Below are 19069 nucleotides of genomic sequence, written 5' to 3'. Positions count from 1 at the left end.
GCCTACAAGGTGTCTGAGTAACTCACCCAGGGGAGTGGGTTCACAGAGAATTGCCCTCCTGGTGCGTTCCCGTTAGAGCAGCCCCCCAGTAGCCGCAGCGTGCCCTCAACATGTCTGTGTTCACTCCCGTCTCGTTACAGGACGAGTCCACAGCAGAGATCACGTTCTACATGAAAGGTGCCGACGTTGCCATGTCCACCGTCGTCCAGTATAATGACTGGCTGGAGGAGGAGGTATGAGCTGTCTCACATTGTGCAGATGTTTTTATGAAACTCAGGGCAGTGACAGAAGCACGGCATCCTTTCTCCGACTTGTAGGTACTTGCTGGTGTCACTGGAGTGAATCAAGATGCCAGGTTTCACACCAGACGCTGTCGGTCCATAAAGCAGAGAGGATAGGAGTACTGTCAATTATAAATACTGTACTTTCTGGGTGAACAACTACTGTTTTTGGTTTCTGTGTGAATACGTGTAGATGTGTGCAAGTGGGTCCTTATGAAGAATATTTTGTTTATTTTGGTGGAAAAACAGAAAGCATCCCTAATCATTCACTGGAATATTCTGAATAGTATTGTGCATGTAACTAGAGTTATACTTTAACATGATAGTTATTTTGTAACCTAAATTATTTACCAGGATATTTTAGTTAGAATTTAATTCTAATACGTACATAGGATTCACTTTAAATGTGGAGATAAGATCCAAATATAACCAATCCTATATTTTCCTCAAATTCTCCCTGAACAAATACGATTTGTATTTAGCTTCATGAGATGACTTGTTGTTTGCATTTATGTATTTGTAAAAACTTAGATTTCAGAGTAAAACTAAACCGCTGAATTCATGAGTGTGACCCCCTTCTGTGCGCATGTTGTCGGTGGGGCTCAAGCGTGTCCACCCCCCTTCAGGCCAGGAGTCTGTCAGTCCAGGGGCCACAGCCCACGTCCACGACGGTATTGGCAATATGAATCAATAGCTCCTTCAGGCACTGGATTTAATCAGGGACATGAATAAATTAAACTCCCTGAAGACCTAGTAAAATGCCATAAAAATTACTTTGGGTCATAATGATGTGCAATTAATTATAAAATCCTTGTTTAATTTATTTAGCTTTATGAGGTCAAATCGATAAATGTCTTGCAACAGACAGATAATGTCAGACTGTTTTTCAGATAACTTTATTAAAAATCCTTTGTGCATTTATTTCCAACATTGTAGTTTCTCCCATCGATAAATCTTTCCACACCCTCCCACCGCAGTCTTTGTTGTTAATACTCTTGTCGTGGGGAAAGCCTTTCACTTTATCCAAAGCCAGCAGGTACTCAGAGCCTGAGTTTACAGGGGGCTGTTCTGCGTCACAGAAGCTCCCAAGCTGGATTCTTGGTTATCAACGTGTGTTCCCCAAATACTAATACAAATACACCTACGCTGTCCGTCATGCAGCGGAAAGGGCGATTTTGTAAAGCCTGCAGTGCGAGCCCATCCTCTGTGTGGACGTGATGCCCGCGAGCCGAGGCGGCGGTGCCTGGGGGGCAGCCCCTTCCTCTCCGCGCAGGCTCCCCTCTTTGCCCCCAGATGTGTGTTTGTTAGAAACGAGACGGAGCTAGGACTGGGGAGCAGGGCGGGATGAGCTAGCGGAGGACGTGGCCGTGGCTGCAAGGAGCGGTGGCCGAGGCTGCGGGCCGGCCGGGCCGCGTGTGACCTGCCTCTCTCTTCCAGTGCGGCAACATGGCCCGCGAAGGCCTGCGCACCCTCGTGGTGGCCAAGAGGGCGCTGACGGACGAGCAGTACCAGGACTTCGAGGTGAGCGGCCGTGGCCTCGGGGAGACGGTGCGCACGGGGGCGGCGCCGCGGGTGTCCCCGCCTCGGCCAGCCCTGCGCGAGTCACAGCACCGCCCGCCTGTCCTCAGAACCGCTACAACCAGGCCAAGCTGAGCATCCACGACAGGACGCTCAAGGTGGCCGCCGTGGTGGAGAGCCTGGAGCGGGAGATGGAGCTGCTGTGCCTGACGGGGGTGGAGGACCAGCTGCAGACGGACGTGCGGCCCACCCTGGAGATGCTGCGCAACGCGGGCCTCAAGGTACCGCGAGGGAGCGGGCGCCCCCTGGAGGTGGTCCCGGGAAACCCGCCGAGGTGGAGGGGGTGAGGGCCTTGGTGAGCGGAGGTCTCTACGCGTCCCGCGGAGCCCCGGCCCGCCCCGCCCGTCACCCAGACGCAGCGGTTCTGCTGCCCCCTTCCCGGCGGCCGTCTCCTCCTGGCTGCCTTCCCGGCCGCGGGCGTCCTCACGGCAGCCTGAGGCCTGTCCCGGCCCGAGCTGCTCCCCACGGCAGCCTTTTATCCGCGTGGGGATATCCCCGTAGACCGCATGATGCTCCCTGCCTGACCTACTGACCTGATGGCTTTTTCTAACGGTTTGTCCTCTTCGGGTCCAGGGGAGATTAGCACGTTGTGGTGTAAGTTTTAGTTTTCAGCAAACTGCTTTCTTGCCTTACTTACCTGTGCTCTCACGAAAGCTGAAGTTCAGTTACAGATGGCTGAGAAAATGCATTTCAGTGCTGCCTCGAGGACTGAGAATGAAAAAAGTGCAGCTTGCTTTTTAAAAGAAATACTTGTGTCTAACTGGAGCAGAGAGAGAGAACTGGAGGAAAATGTCAGAAGGCAAAGCCGTGGCCGGCTTCAAATAACAATACACTCAGCACGTTTTGATGAGGGCCCTGTGACGGGCACGGCAAGGGGGCCCCTGCCGTCCAGGCCTCTGGGCGGGGGAGATGTCGGAGCCTCCCCACCCGTTCAGGGCCGTGGCAGGGGCGGCCGCTGGCATCTGCGTGTGCTGTGCAGGTGCTAGTCAGAGTGGAAGAGAGCAGTTCAGCCTCAGAACGGTGACCCGATCTAAGCCTGTGCGACAGAAGCTTGCGTGGAGGAACATGGTTGACTAGAGGCAGACAGCCTGCTCGTTCCATTGTGGTTTCTCACGAGCTCCCCGTCAGTCTCGCTCTTGGGTGTCGCTGCCGGCTTGTCAGCACAGCTGAGGCCTGCGCGTTTCTTGTGTAAAGATTTGGGTGCTTTGTATTAGCTGCTTGCTAAGCTCTGAAGTCAGTAAGACTTGCTGGGCTTCTGCCCTTTTCCCTTCTCATGCTCCGTCAGGAGAAGCAGACTCTTTTGTCCCGTTATAGTTCAAGGATGTGGTTTCAGCCCGTCCTCTGAGCCCGAGACGTGGCGCTCGGCCAGGCCACACTTGTCCCTGAGTTATCAGCAGCGGGACTTCTTGTTCTGTGGGGTTAATTGTCCCCAACTTTGTCACGGTGATGTGTCGTTGTCTTAGATCCAGGCTCAGTAAAGTGAATATTAATGTGTAACATAAGTAAAAAACACAGACCCTCAGACACTGCAAAGAGCCCCAGGTAGATTGTGCCTAAGCAGAGAACCAGTATACCGTGTAAGTTCCCAAAAATGCGTATTTATGTATGATACACATGACACATCTGAAAAGTCAGATGGTAGCAAGAAATTGCTGCTGTTATAGAAAAGATATGTACACCATCCTGTTATGCGTGAAGTGTCCTGGTTTTGCTCTCTTTTCAGTCTAGGGATGTTTACACGTACAATATGTGCATGTGTTTGATATTTTTAAGTAAAAGTGGTGTTCGGGAGTTCCCTGGTGGCCTAGTGGTTAGGATTCTGGGCTTTCACTGCCGCGGCCTGAGTTCAATCCCTGGTCTGGGAACTGAGATCCCACAAGCCATGCGGCGTGGCCAAAAAATAATAATAATAAATAAAAAGTAAAACAAAAGGGATAGATTTTAAAAAAATATATTTTTTAGTGGTGTTATTTGACATGACTTATTTGATACGAAACAACTTTCGGGTTAACTATTGCCCGTTTACCTATTTTGAACCTCAGTTTTCAACCGAAAAACTCACACAAGTGACAACGAGGATGTCAGGGTCCCCCTAACTCTGCAAGCCCTCGGCCTGTGGTCCTTGGGCCTGTTTGCTTGGCCTGCAAGGCCGTGTAGACGTGGCCTTCTGACATACTCAGGCGTCCTCCTCAGCCCCAGCCGCGAGGCTCCTAATCCCCTGTCGCTCACCTGCCTCAGCCCTGCTGCTGTGTCTAAACGTCACTTTGCTCTTACCTGTTTCAGTTAAGCAAGTTGGCAGAGACTTTTATTGTGGTAAAATGTGCATGATGTAAAGTTTACCATCCTCACCATTTTTGAGTGCACGGTGCAGCGGCACTAAGTACATTCACACTGTCGTGTAACAAGCAGCACCCTCCGCCTGCCTGAACTCTTTATGCTGTAAGACTGAGACTCTGTCCCCGTGAAACGCTAGCTCCCCCTCCCCCAGCCCGGGCACCCTCCATCTCCTTCCTGTCTCTAGAGTCTGACTGCTCTGGGGACCTCATTCAGGTGGAATCATGCGGTGTTTGTCCTTTTGTGACTGGTTTGTTTCTCTCAGCATAGTGTTGCAGGTGTCAGATCCCCTGCCTTTTTTAATATTCATTGTATGGATGGACCACGTTTGGCTTCTCCATCGTCCATCCGTGGACTCACGCGTTGCTTCATGTTTGGCTGTTGTCAATAGTGATGCTGAAAACACGGATGTGCAGATATCTTTTCAAGGGCAGACACTTCAGAGGTGAACACGTGATAGCGTTGGGGTTCACCAGCTGAAACTGTTTCTTAGATATGGATGCTGACGGGAGATAAACTGGAGACGGCCACGTGCATCGCCAAGAGTTCTCACCTGGTGTCTCGAACGCAGGACACGCACGTTTTCAGGCCGGTAAGTGCACGTCCACATCACTTTGAATTTTAAATGTTTTGAATCGAAACTTACTGGTTTTGTGAGAATGTATACGCAGTTATTTATTAATTAATAGATACTATTTTAAAAGAGAAGTAAGTTTCTTACTCAGTTTATAAAAACATGTTAGAAATAGATTTCTATTAGTTACATATATTAAATGTGATCAAAAAGCTGCTTTTGGGCTTCCCTGGTGGCGCAGTGGCTGAGAGTCCGCCTGCCGATGCAGGGGACACGGGTTCGTGTCCCGGTCTGGGAGGATCCCACATGCCGCGGAGCGGCTGGGCCCGTGAGCCATGGCCGCTGAGCCTGCGCGTCTGGAGCCTGTGCTCCGCAACAGGAGAGGCCACAACAGTGAGAGGCCCGCGTACTGCAAAAAAAAAAAAAAAAGCTGCTTTTGGTAGAGTAAAACAAGGTCTAAATTCAAGAGTATTTTTCTGTTGTACTATTAGAATTATTAACGACTAAATATCTATTTTAAAATAGACATACTGCAGTCATTTTCTGTTCAATTTATAAAAGTATATATTGAGAAAAAAATGACGTTTGTCTATTAGTTAGACACAATACATGTGGTCCAGAAGCTGCTTTTGTGAAACAAGCTTTAAATACAAAGTAGAAATGTGCTTTTAATCTACTGCCATCTTCAGATTAAATGATCTTCCTCAATTAGATCAAAGAAAATTAAGAGAAATGATCGAAATTTGTGTGTTTACTGTATCTACGAGTTATGATGAAATTTGATTCAAACAAAACATAAAAGTTTCTTGGGTCTTGATTGATGGCAGCTGAACAGACATTGTGTGTCTCTGTTCCGAAGGAAGCCCTTGCACCTACAGAAATAGTGATTTGAATATAATTTACATGTAAATGTAGTTTATTTCGAAGCATCAGAATCACAAATTAGGCCCTGCAGACGACTATTTGCAATTAAATTATTAATGATTCTGATAAAACTTCAGATCAATTTTTGTTGACTTTGCAGTGTTATAGCCCCACAAATAAAATTTCCACAATAAAACCTACCTATCTAAAGATGAGTCTGGATTGATTAACCTGGACCCATGAAGCTTTTTATTTCAGTCCTGTAATATATCATTTCTTTTATGCCCCATAAAATCTCCACAGAAAGAATGTCAAAAACTAGTATGTTGGTTTCTGAAATATTTTCATACAAAAATTAACGATACTTCAAGATTATGACTTGATTTTACTCTTTTCCACCATTCAATCTCCCAGATAACTCAGTTTGCTTGAACTGATAGAATAAGTTGAAACCCATGGTAGAGACAACAGAAACAGTTTTATAAAAGCATTTTGTATCACTTGGCATGTTATGAAAAGAGGCGTCTTTAAATGAAGCCTCGATTTTAGGTCATTCCGTCCCTCCCTGCTGTGTGGCCACGAGGAACTCAGCTTCCTCGGGCTGTGATGCTGAGGTGTGTTGACCTGTGACTATGCAGAACGGCATCCCTGGCGTTAACACTCACACACACCCCCACTGCCCTATGAAAGTAGAGAGACTTTCAGTTAACGGTCATCATGCTCTCTTACCCGCGTATATTGAGAAAAGCCAGTTGTCTTCCCCAGCTACGCAAAGGCGCCTGTTAGCTCATGGGGGCAGTGGTGGGGGGCCGTTTGTCCCTCTTTCTTGACAAGCCAGTTCTGTTCACTTTGTCTTACTGTAATTGTGGTACTTGCCCTGCACTTTACAGTGTACCTTTCCTGCCTTGAGTTGCCACACGTTGGAAAGCAATTCGTATTAAATTAGTAGGTATTTATTCCCATCACTGTAGGAGAAATTTGAAAGAGCGGTTGGCTATGGAATTTCCTGTGTAAAGCACTTTCCGGTTTTAGGAGTGTCTGAAGGTCTGTGCTTTGTGCATCAGGCTTGTTTGTCTGTGTGGTTAAACAGTGTTGTAACTGGGCACTTCTTCCCCTTTCATGGAGGTAACCAGTCGGGGAGAAGCCCATTTGGAACTGAATGCCTTTCGAAGGAAGCATGACTGTGCACTGGTCATATCCGGGGACTCCTTGGAGGTGAGGCTGGGCCCTGACCAAGCAGGTGTCTGTGTGTCTGTCCTTCTCCCTGGAGATGAGGCTGGGCCCTGTCTGTCCGGGGCCCTGTCTGTCCGGGGGACTGTGGGCTTCCTCAGTCAGACGTGTTATCAGCCTGCGTTGCCCTCTCCACTGGTTTTGACGTCTCTGCTCACAGCAGTGACGTGTGCGGGTGGAGCCTGAGAAGAGGCCAGGGCCATGTCGCAGTGAGAACTTGGTCCTTACGGCTTTGGCGCTGGTCTGTCTTGGGCTCGTTCAAAGCTCTTCGGGCGCTTGGAGGCCTGCTCTTCGTTCCTGGCGTGGCCGCCTTGGAGCCTGGCTCTGGTAGCCGTGATCTCAGTTTATCCAAACGCGTGTTTCCAGCAGCGGCCCTGGTACCCAGGACCCTCTGCTCCTGGAGGCCCCGCGTGGGGCTGGGCGGCCCGCTCGGGTCCAGCCCCCTCTCCTCACTCGGCGCCAGGGTCGCAATGGCCGGAGCCGTCGGGTGGGGGGTGTGCGGGGGGCCCCTCCCCCTGCAGCTTTTGCCCGCGGGTCTCTCAGATGTTTCCAGAAGTCTGGGCGGAGCAGCGCAGCCTCTGGTGACCCAGTCAGTGTGGCCACTGAGGCCAGCCTGGCGGGGGCGGGGGGGGGCTGGGGGTTGGACGGGACGTCAGGAGCAGCGGAGACGGTGCGACCTCTGTGGCCACGTGCGTGCAGATGGCGCCGTGTCCGGCTGGCTCTCCCGCCTGCTGCATTGCCGGGGCCGCGCATCCCAACTCTGCGTGGCTGCTTCCGCGGAGCCACCGGGACCGCGGGGCCTGGACGATGGGGGCCAACGGCAGCGCTCTCACCCGCCCGTGCCCAGGATGGAGGACTTGGAGGGCGCCCCGTGCTCCCCGCCGTGCCGTCCCCACAAGCTGACCCCGGGGACGCCCCCAGCCTCGCTGGTGTTCACTGCGTGTGTGTTGTTTTATAGGAGCCGCGCGGGCCCCTGGCTGACTGTCCAACTCGCTGGCTGAGCTCTGGCCTCACGTTTGCATTTCTCTGTCTGCACCGCGGCGTCTGCGCAGCTGCCGCGGGCTCCTGAGTTCTGCTCCTGTCCCTCTCGCTGCGTGTGCGGGACCCGGGACCCCTCGCCGGCTCGGCACACCCCCATCCCCGCAGCGCTGTGAGCTCACGCTTGGGTCGCCTGTTTCCGTGGTGCCCGGTGCTGCACGACCTGCCCTCCGGTCTCCCCGGAGCCCGCGGTGTCTGGTCCCCCCCGGGCTGGGCCCTCCATCCAGCCGCTGAGTCGGTCCAGCACCTGCCGGTCCCGGGCTCCCTGAGCCCCAGCTCCTGCCCAGCGCAGCGCCCTCTTGATGGTGCCAAGGAGTGCGGTCCAGTCCCTGTCCACGGATCACACTTCCTTGGTTCTGGGGGATGAAGGATGACTGTCCCCTCCCCAACTCTGGCGGCACTGATTGGGGCCTGAGCCGGCCTTCGAGCCCCCTTTCCTTTCCCGCCTTCTGTCTCTTCGCTCCGCCTCCCGCCCCTCGTCCAGAGGGTGAGGCCGGCCTCTCCAGGGCAGAAGGGCTCCGTTCCCCCCCCCCGGCCCCCCGCCCCCTGGCTGCGCGTGAGGAGGGGTGAGGGGCCTGGGCCTCGCGTGTTCTCGGGCTGGTCCCACCGCCGGCTTCAGGTTGCTCACAGCAGCCGAGCCGCGTGCACGTGGCTGTCTGCTTTCCAGCCCAAAGCGTTTTGCGAATTTCCCCTCCGTTCTAGCCCCTCCTTGTAGGTCGATGTCTTTTTTGAAACCTCTCTGTAGTTGGGGCTTGGGGAGGGAGCAAAAGTAGCTACTTGTGTTAAGCACGCTTCTGTGAGTGTGTTTTTATTGAAATCCTTTTGCTGTTTCTGTCCCCCAAATCCACATGTTCTTCCTGGCAGCCGGCCGGCCCCAGGGAACCCGCAGGCTGGAGCGCACATCCCCCCTCCCGCCAGCACCCCAGTCCCGCTCCCCAAAGGCGGCGTCGCTGTTTCTGCTTCTGGGTCCTGCGGTGGTTCCTCCCCTCAGCGGGGATACTGTGTCCGTCTGTGCTGCTGAGTACCTGCCATGAACGTGGGTTTTCGCTCACCACCCAGGTTTTAGGTGGCAGAGGGCCTGGGACTGCGTCTTGACCTCTTCACGCGGGGCACGGGCGCCCACACGGCTCTCCTGCAGGCGGATGTGCTGTTGGTGGTAGTCGGCGCCCCGGGGGCTCAGGACCCTCATCTCTGACTCCTGTCCTTCGTGTGGGGTGACTTTCGGGGTGTCCAGCTCAGCAACGGGACCCCACAGACTTCAGGCAGCTTTGGGGAATTTTTATTTTCCCCACCAAGATGGGGAACTAAGGATCGTCGCTGAGGGTATTGTGTGCTAAAGACCAAAGACCTTTTCAGCCAGCCCCGGAAGGTGGTGCTGGCATCCCCTGAAGGCAGATGAGCTTGTCCAGGGCTTCCCTGGAGCCCTCCCCCAGCCTGCGTGCGGGCTCCGTCCACCCGTCCTCCGTCCATCTGTCCGTGCCCTGAAGCCCGGCCTTGCTCCTGCCGCCCCCAGGTCTGCCTGAAGTACTACGAGCACGAGTTCGTGGAGCTGGCCTGCCAGTGCCCGGCCGTGGTCTGCTGCCGCTGCACGCCCACGCAGAAGGCCCACATCGTCAGGCTGCTGCAGCAGCACACGAGCAGACGCACGTGCGCCATCGGTGAGCGGGGGCGTCCGGGCAGACGCGCGTGCGCCATCGGTGAGCGGGGGCGTCCGGGGAGCCGGGGTCCTGAAATGAAGCGCGCGGGGACGTGCGCCCGGCTCCCTCCTGCCCGCCCGGTGGATTCCCCCCGTCTTCCTGGGTGTTGAAAAGCCGTCTGCCGGTTGGCGAGGAAAGCCGGCCCCTCGCAGGTTCCCGCTTCACGTCCGCGTTCCGTGCTTCCAGGTGACGGAGGGAACGACGTGAGCATGATCCAGGCAGCGGACTGCGGGATCGGGATCGAGGGGAAGGTGCGTCTGTCCCTTGTCCCCGCCAGGTCCCTGGTCAGCCCGCTCACACGCGTGGCCGGGGGCTGGGGGGAGGCGGACCCACACGCTGAGGGAGCAGCTCCACGAGGGCACGTAGAGGACAGGCACGTCCTGCCGGGACTCGGGCACCTTCCTGGTCCCCGAGCTGTGCGGGGCTGCACCTGGGCCGCTCCCCGGATCCCCGCAACCCTCTCTCAGCCCCACACACACGGCCCGCGCTCGGATGTCCGGGTCTCCCGGCCGGTCGGGAGCTGTGGTCTGCCTCCTGTGCTCACGTGAAAACACCCAGAGAGACCTGGACACAGGCTGGATCCCGGGCCCCTCTGCTTCGTGAGTCAGGCCACAGTGCTGAACCCGCAGCCGCTTGGCGGGGTGGCAGGTTCAGAGAACTGTCTTGAAGATGCCCTGGTCCCTGCTTAGTTTCCATGACACCGTCGGTGCCAGGCTGGGTCCTCCCAGGGTGCTGGCGGGCGGCTCCCAGGGTGGGGCCCGCGCTCTGCCCCTGTCCGGCCCTTAGCCCGGCCCCTCTGCCTTGGTCACAGGAGGGCCGGCAGGCCTCGCTGGCGGCTGACTTCTCCGTCTCGCAGTTCAAGCACATCGGCCGCCTGCTCGTGGTGCACGGGCGCAGCAGCTACAAGCGGTCGGCGGCACTCAGCCAATTTGTCATGCACCGCGGCCTCATCATCTCCACGATGCAGGTGCGGCGTCCGGAGGGGCCTTGCGGGGGTGCCTGGTGCCTTGCGGCCTGCGCGCATATCGGCCGACCGTGAGTAACGGGCGCTGCTCTCCTCCCTCCAGGCCGTGTTTTCCTCCGTCTTCTACTTCGCGTCCGTCCCTCTGTACCAGGGATTCCTCATGGTGGGGTAAGTGGGCCCATCACGCGCAGACACGGCAGCGGCACGTCGGGAGGGCTTGTAGCCCGGGAGCACGTGCAGGGGGTTGCTTGCGTGGCTCCCACACACTCAGCCTGAGGACGAATCGACTGGTGTGCGGAGCCACGAAGTGGGCACCCAGAGGCGGCACGTGTCCGCTTATCCCTCCTACGACGCTGCTGTTATGGTTCTCATGGAATTTCTGTTTACATGGGGCAGCGCACCTGGGTCGGGAACTGTGTCGGAGCCGGGACTTTCTCCAGCCCTCGGCGGCGGCATGGTGGGTGGGGGGTGGGGGGTGACTGGGTCGCTCCCAGGCTGGGGAGCCCCTTCCTGAAGCCTGCACCCTCCTGGCTGGACACGGTTAATCCTGATGGCGGCGTGAAGTTGGCAGCAGAGACCTCGAGAACGGGTGGTGCTGGCACGGGACCTCACATTCCGGGACAGACTCCGTAAGGCCTCCCGCGGTAACAAAGCTCATCCTCAGGGCGCCCGCCCGGCAGCTGGGAAGCCCGTCCGCAGAGCGGCGGCCCGGGGCCCGTGGCGAAGGCTGTGCTCGTTGCGCTGCCAGAGCTACAAGGCGGGAGGCCTGTGTCAGACACGAGTAGACCGGAGTTTCTTCCCCTCACCCTTCGTGACGGCGCCAGCAGGTAAAGCCGGCGTGGCGGCCGCTGTGCAATGAACAACGCGCGCGGCTTCTCTCCTCCGCGAAGCCCCTCCACCGCGTGGTGAAGGCGACGGCGGCTAGCACACGTGTCCCAGCGCCGTCCTGAGCGCCGTCCTGTCCCCCCGCATCGCTAGGACACGGGTCTCCCGGCCTCAGCGTCTTCCCAGGACGGCGGAGGACAAGCCAGCGGGTTATCGCACCCCGTGGAGCCCGGTTCAAGGGCACGGTTACATGCGTGTCGCCTGGCGGCTCCCTGAACCCCGAGAATCCCGGGGATTTCAGCGAGAGGCATCGGGGGCATCGGGGCGCAACGTGGGCTGATTTCAGGGCGAAGCTGGGCGGGCGAGGTCCCGTCGCGAGTGACGGGGCTCCCTCGGCCTCCCGTCCTGTGTCCTGGCCTCCTGCCCCCGGGCCAAGGGCGTCCGCTGCCTCCGCACGCCCGTGTCTCCAGAGTGGACGTCAGGGCGAACTGGGGACCTGGTGGGACCAGCTCTGGGGGTGTCTGGGGGCGCAGGGCAGGCGGGAGGGGCGGCGGGAGGCTGGCGAGGGGTGGGCCGAGCCCGGGGTGTGGGCGCAGGAGAGCTTTCCAGGAAGAGGGAGCCCTGGGGCGGGTGCTTGGGCCCCGAAGAGGACAGGGCGCTGAGCTCGGCAGCGGGGGGCCGGGGCAGTGGCGGGGGTGTGAGGTGAAGGTGCCGCTCTCCTGCCACGTGGACGCATCCCTGAGCGCCCGGCTTGCCGCCCGGGAGCCGCAGGGGCTGGATCCTGGTCCCCCTCGCCCCGGGTCTCCATCGTTTCTCCCCTCCTCCCCTGGCTCCTGTGTGGCTTGAGCTGTTGAACAGGTTAGGTTCTTGTGGAAATTAGAGCCTATCCTTCCCCACGGAACTCATGCGGACCCTGCCCAGGTCCCTGGAGGCGGAGGGGAAGCACTGCCCCTCCCCCACCCCCAGGCCCAGGTCAGGATAAAGGCTTCACTGCGACTGGCTGTGGGGCTGGGCCTTGCGCCAGTTCAGGCAGCCTGCCCTTAATCGCAGCAGGAGTTCCTAGAGTCCTTCAAAGAGAGGGAAAAGCCTAAAGGTACAGAAAGCTACAAATTTTTTTACATTTTTCCATTGCTGCTTAAGTCTTTGCAATAATTATCACACTAATTACTCTAAACAGCACAGAATTTGCATAGTAGCGCTGGTTATGTCTTGAGCTTGTCCAGTGCATTTCTTCCTCGGAGGCCAAAGAAAAAGCGTAACCATTCTCACTTCCCATTTTTCAAAGTGTGGATTTGGAAGTTTAAAAGGAAGTGTTAGGGGGCAGAGGTGTTACTCCTTAGATAAGAACTGCCTGAGTTCGTGGAATTACAGCCCTAGGCCTGATTTCGTTCCGTCTGCAGCCTGAGCCCGTCAGCATAGCTCGCATTATTTTTAAAGCTCCTGTTTATCATCAGACTTCACTGAAAGTTTTATTTGAAGTTTCTCTGCATGTCCATCACTTAAACGAGGCGCCTGTAATTCTCTGAAGCATTAGTTCCTTGGATTTGGCAGGAATGGAGGGAGATGCTTCTAAGTTAAGCTTCTTCAAAAATAAATAATAAAGTAGTTTTGCCCTCACCTAGAAAACAAATATAAAGAACTGGGCGGGAAGCAATGTGGTGTTTTTATCAAATAAAATCTAACCAGACCAAACTACTGACCTTCCATGATGGAATAACTGGCTCTAGAAACTACAGGACAGTTGATAGAATTCCGTTCCACCTATGTACGGTTTTTATCCGAGTTCATTTCATTAGCTCTCTAGGGACTGGTGACCCAGGTGAGGCCCACCCGCACTGCTGGTTACTTCACGGAAGGAAGCTCGTTCCGAGGCCGCCCCGGTTCCCCCTGGAGCCCACCAGGCGGCACCTGGCCCACTCCCCTCACTTAGCCTTCGGTTGCGTCTGCCCACATACCTGAGGTCCTGGGAGGGACTGTGCCCTACCTCCACACGCCTCCCTCGGCAGGTCCTCTGGGGAAGCACCGTGCATCCTGGCCCCACTTAGCGTTCACAGGCGTCAGCACATCCAGGGTTCTGCGAGACCCGCTCCACATGGTCGAGCCAAACCCCTCCTTTGCCCCACAGCTGCCGACGTCCCGTGTTCAGGCAGCATCCGTGGAGACATGCAGGTCTGCTCTAGCTGAGGTGTCCCTCTCGTGATGGCCATAGCTCCCAGAAGGCACCCCCGGGCCATCACAGGTATGCATCCTCGCAGGGGATTTCAGTGGGGAGCCTGAGGATGCACGTGGGAAAAGTACCAGATGCCGTCTTCACAGGGTGCCAGGAGGGCACGTGACATCTGAGGAAGAGTCCTGAGCTGCAAGCAGGGGCATGGGCGAGTGATGAGGAGGTGGGCTCGCAGCCCGTCACCGAGGGGCACCACGGAGCGACAGGAAATGCCCTGTCCTCCCAGCCCACGCGACTGGAAGACGGGGTGAGGTACAGGGAAAAGCTGTTTTTGGACCGTGGACACCAGGCAGCAGGCACTGAGGCCGGAGACAAGGGAAGCTGGCAGAATTCACAGCTGGAAATCCCTGGAACCTTGGGGGGTAAAGACTCCTTAGGCACAAAATGCGTGAACTGTCACAGGAGAAATTGACAAGATGGACTTCATCAAAATTAAGTCTTCGCTCTTCTAAAGACAATATTAATCAAAGGAAAAGGCAGGCTGGGAAACAGTCTTTTCAGTACCTATATCTGATAAGAGCTCTGTACCCAGAATGTTTCATGATCTCCAAACAACTCAATTTTTTAAGAAAAGGCTAAAGATTTGAACGTACATCACAAAAGAAGACGTAAGAAGAGCCAATAAGCACACGAAAATATATTAACATCATTAGTTACAGGAAATGGAAATTTTAACCCCACCTAGAGGCCAAGTTAAGACAGACCGCGCTAAGTGTCAGCAGGAAGCTGGGGCTCCCGGGACTTACAGCTCCTGGCCGGAGCGCACAATGGTGAAACGAGCCCGGAAGACAAGTTGGTCGGTTTTTCATACGATTAAGCATATGGCCCAGCAACCCTCCCCTCCGAAGCCTGCTCCTCCTTTATTTGCGGTGAGATCCACCGCGCCATGTCTCTACCGCCCCGGGGGGTCGGGCGGGGTGGGGGGAGCCAGAGAAGCAGCAGACGCCAGGTCCCTGCGGCCCTGCGGCCCAGCCTGGGGGCTGATGGGGGGATGGGGGTCTGCGCTGGGACCCTGGAGGAAGCCACCCAGTCGCATGCTGGAAACTGCCCTCAGCAGAATCAGCTGATGAAAGGGGTGGTGATGATGTTTGTGATTTGGTTGTAAAGCCGGAGGAGTTTCTGGCACAATAACAAGGTTCTCATCGACGCTCTTTACGAAAATAGAGGCTCCTCGGGCCTGCGCTGTGACACTCGTGAATCCCGGTGCAGGAGGGTCACCGGGCCTGGCGCACGTGCAGCTTGGTCCTCGTGTGTTGGCTGGCTCCGGGGGATGTGGGCCAGGTTCTGCCTGGGTTCCTTGGCCCTTTCAGCCCCCTGAGTCCTAAGGGGACTAACAACAGCAATTAGAGATTTAGAGGAAAGTAAGGAGCATGTGCTTGTTGACCTGATGCAGAAGTTAGAGGCTGAACCTGTAGGTAGAGAATCGAGCCATCACAGTGCAGGCTGACACTGGATGGCGGACGGGAGACTTGAGCAGGGGACTGGGGACGGCAGACGGGCCCGTGACGAGGCGGTCAGTGTCATCAACCACCAGCAAATGCGTATTTTAACCACAGGTGAGCTGCCCCTCCACGCCTGTCAGAATGGCTGAAACACCTGTGACGGCAGCAAATTATGGCGAGGATTCAGCATCCGGACCCCTCATACGTGCTGGCAGGGATGTGAACCGGTGCAGCCGCCCTGGAAGGCAGCTTGGCAGTCTCTTATGAAACTAAACATGCAGCCGCCCTATGACCCAGTGCCTGAACGTGTGGACATAGGATCCCAGGTGGCACCCGTGTCTCAAATAAGTGCAACTTACTTTTACAAAAAACCTGGGCAGTGGATGTTTATAGCAGCTTCATTTGTAATAACCGGACCCTGGGAACGACCCAGATGCACTTCAGAGAATGCTCGGGGTGCAGAGCTGCTCTGTCCACAACCACGAACGCTCCTCAGCCACCAGAGGACGGCCTGTCGTATGGCCACACCTGGGTGACCCTCCAGGGACTGGGGCTGAACGAGAAGCCGAGCCCCAGGCTCACCTGCTGTGTGGTGCGTGTGTGTCACCTTGAAGTGACAAAAGTTATAAGATGGAGGACAGTTGCCAGGGGTTCAGAGGGGCTGGGAGAGAAGCAGGCTTCAGGGGTCCCTGGTGGGCTTGGGTGCTGCGTCTGGACCATGTCAGTGTCGGCGTCCTGCTGGAGATTGGCTGTAGTTTTGGAGATGCTGCCTCTGGGGAAAGCTGGTTGAAGGTCCCCGTGGTCTCTGTGTTACTTCTGGTAACTGTGCTCACCTCTGCCGTGACCTCAAAATAAAAGCTTTAATTAAAAAAGGATCCTGCTGCCTGTCCGCATTTGTGGCTTGTAGACCTTGCTCCTGTAGTGTGGGTAAGTACTCAGTTTTAGGACAAGTCGTGCTTGGTTGCCAACTTGTTATTTTCTGCTTAGGGTTTGACCTTTGGCCTCTGGTTCAGAGGTGTGCTCCTGGTGGTGCCGAGTCCCCCGTGTAACCTCCCTGCTCTCCTCCAGGTATGCGACGGTCTACACCATGTTCCCTGTCTTCTCCCTGGTGCTGGACCAAGACGTGAAGCCCGAGATGGCAATGCTGTACCCAGAGCTGTACAAAGACCTCACTAAGGTGCGGCCTCAGTTAGGCATCAAAGGGGAAAACGGCGTTTGCGCGAATGTTGGCAGTGCGGCTCTGATATCACGCGTCGAATTGTAATTGCGAAGCGTGCTCAGAACCGTTCGTGGGGCTTCTGCGGACTTAGAACCGTGGCTGAGGGCTCCCTCTTTCTGGGTGAAGGGTGCTTTGAGCGGGGGCTTCCGGTCAGCACTGCGCAGTGGGTGGGGCCGGCTCCCGGCCCACCTGGAGCGGCCCGGCGTTCGAGCCGGTAGGGACCTGGAGCCTGGCCGGAGCCCCTCTGAATGCCCACATCTCCTCCGGCCATGGGCTTCAGAATTTTGTCTGAAAGGGATCTGCAGTATGTTTCCGTCCCTGAGACCCGCGTGCTGTTGTCACGGTGACGCTACTGAGGTAGAAGTCCACTTCCCCGAGCTGCGCAGGCTTCATTCACGCAGCCCAGAACTGCTCTGGGACAGTTAAACATTCCTGAAAGAAGTTTTAAATTTATCATGTTTTTTTAATGAAAACATATCTCTGTAGCATAGAAAACATGCTCCACTGGGTGGAAGACATGCCCAGCTCCCCACACACAAACCCTGGTGACCTCAGAACCTTCCAACACTGACTGACATATATACACTAATATGTATAAAATAGATAACTAGTAAGAACCTGCTGTATAAAAAATAATTTAATTTAATTTTAAAAAAAAGAACTTTGCAACACTGAGAACAAAGTCCATGGACCCCCCAATTAAATTTAGGTTTACAGTTGATAACCTGAAGTTACCGACTGATTTTTAAAGCTGTAGCCGTATGTTGTAACAGAGAAAGAATCAGATTAGGCATTAACAGGTAGACTCGCCCAGCTAACCTCTAACCAGTCCCAGTGGTGTTGGGTAAGTCACGTAAATCTTTGGATTTGATGGTGTTATTGTAAGAATTTGATGAGATTAAGATTTTTTTAAATTTTTATTTTATTTTATTTATTTTGGCTGCGTTGGGTCTTCGTTGCTGCGCACGGGCTTTCTCTAGTTGCAGCAAGTGGGAGCTCCTCTTCATTGCTGCACGTGGGCTTCTCATTGCGGTGGCTTCTCTTGTTGTGGAGCGCGGGCTCTAGGCGCGTGGGCTTCAGTAGTTGTGGCACGTGGGCTCAGCAGTTGTGGCACGTGGGCTCAGTAGTTGTGGCTTTTGGGCTCTGGAGCACAGGCTCAGTAGTTGTGGTGCACGGGCTTAGTTGCTCCGCGGCATGTGGGATCTTCCCAGACCAGGATTGAACCCGTATCCCCTGCCTTGGCAGGTGGATGCTTGACCACTGCGCCATCAGGGAAATCTGAGATTAAGACTTTTTAAATCCATTGAAAAAAATAGAAAACGCCTGTATTACTTCTATAATCAGGGCAAAAATAAAGCTAGCTCAACAGTATAGTATAAAATAAAATAGCAAACATTATATTTTATAATATATTTTATTTGATAATAAGATATAGATGTGAGACATATATAAAGCATTATTATCATGATAAAAATATCATTGTGAATATTACAAGTAGAAGAAAAACTTTCTGGTTTAATATCCTAAGATGGTGAAACCATCATCATTCAGTGAATCAGAAGAGGCTCAAAGATCCACAAACTACAGGAGGCTGTTGCGAATAATTATAATTCTAGTAGGTTGTGTGTTTCCTTATTTCCAGTGGCTCCAGAAATGTTTCCCTAAACACCGCCTCACAGATACGAGGGGAAACCGGCTTCTTATGAACATCAGTGGAGGGGCTCGGTGGATGCTCAGGGTTAAGGTCACTGCAGGTGAGGCCAGGTGATGCTGCCAGTCCGTCAAGGTGGGAGGACTTCCTCGCAGGACTTCAGTGTCCCCACCAGCGAGGGGACCCGCCGCTTTCACTGTTGCCCACCAGAACCTTCTTTGTGGGTTGCCACGTTACTCTAGTGATAAAAGCAGGCTCCCGGGGTCACAGGTGTCCGGCGCTGAGTCCCAGCTCCCCTCTGACTGTAGCCGCGAGGTGGTGAATCCACACCATTAGCTGATACATTTGAACTTGAGGGGATGTTAGGAAACCACGTCCAATTCCAAGTAAGTTGGGTCTTGTTAAGGGTGCTGGCTTTCCATTCTTGTTAGGGTGACCAACAGTTAGAATATTTCAATATCCTAGAGTCAGGACCGCATTCCTAATCTTTTTGACAAGAGTTCAGTCACTTATTTTCTCTAGACGCCTTTTCTTCAAGATCCGGAATCTGTACTTTTTGTCTTTAAAGTATATATTTCTTTAAAAATTGCATACACTCGAAATGCTTTGAAAATAAAGTAGCCCTAAGGCACTCAGCCAGTTAACTTGCTAAGAAGCGAGTATTTTTCCTATTGAAGCTAGAGAAACATTCTGAAGCTTTACACTGCTTCTGAGCCCAGCACTTTGCACCCGCTGGGGACAGGCAGTCTGTCCGAGTCCATCCCTGTGGGTGGCACGGTTGAGGGTCCCGTGCCGGGCACTTGTAAAGACCTAGAAGGCTCTGCTCCTGGTCTCCACAAGCCTTCAGTTGGGAAAAGAAAACATGAATTCGGGGTAAATTAAATGATGGTTGGACAGTAGCAGAAAACAAGCCACGGGCTGGAATGTAAGTTGCTGTCCAACAGATGATTTATCTTGTAAGTTCTGAGCAGAAATCTCAGGTCACAGTAAATTCATTAAATACCACAAAGGTAATCAAGGGAAGCAGCGTGCACATCCCTTGTAAAACAGAAAGGAAAGAACTCTACTTCGAAATAAAATATCCTGGTTTTATACTTATTTCATAGCCAGTCTTTTGTTTGTTTGTTTGTTTGTTTTTTTGCGGT

At 54.4% G+C, this 19069-nt stretch overlaps 1 protein-coding gene across 19 annotated transcripts in view; it reads left to right on the top strand.

The window, feature by feature from the left end:
- ATP9B (ATPase phospholipid transporting 9B (putative)) overlaps positions 1–19069 on the top strand; it is a 217666-nt gene that overhangs the window by 190463 nt on the left and 8134 nt on the right. For 14 of the 19 annotated variants that reach the window (XM_049698583.1, XM_049698579.1, XM_049698578.1 and 11 more), the window contains 10 exons: positions 141–233; positions 1719–1802; positions 1910–2080; positions 4687–4785; positions 6757–6846; positions 9413–9596; positions 9783–9847; positions 10408–10563; positions 10664–10728; positions 16123–16231. In XM_049698583.1, coding sequence (XP_049554540.1) covers positions 141–233; positions 1719–1802; positions 1910–2080; positions 4687–4785; positions 6757–6846; positions 9413–9596; positions 9783–9847; positions 10408–10563; positions 10664–10728; positions 16123–16231 — 1116 coding nt within the window. Of the gene's footprint in view, positions 1–140; positions 234–1718; positions 1803–1909; positions 2081–4686; positions 4786–6756; positions 6847–9412; positions 9597–9782; positions 9848–10407; positions 10564–10663; positions 10729–11224; positions 12726–16122; positions 16232–17915; positions 18028–19069 lie in introns of those variants that run through there. The other 5 variants (XM_049698584.1, XM_049698586.1, XM_033406134.2 and 2 more) reach the window with 5 other exon arrangements.

This window comes from Orcinus orca, chromosome 15, assembly GCF_937001465.1.
Source record: "Orcinus orca chromosome 15, mOrcOrc1.1, whole genome shotgun sequence".
NCBI classification, from domain to species: Eukaryota; Metazoa; Chordata; class Mammalia; order Artiodactyla; family Delphinidae; genus Orcinus; species Orcinus orca.
The sequence above is the reverse complement of the archived record's forward strand: the minus strand, read 5'-3'. Positions and strand labels throughout refer to the sequence as shown.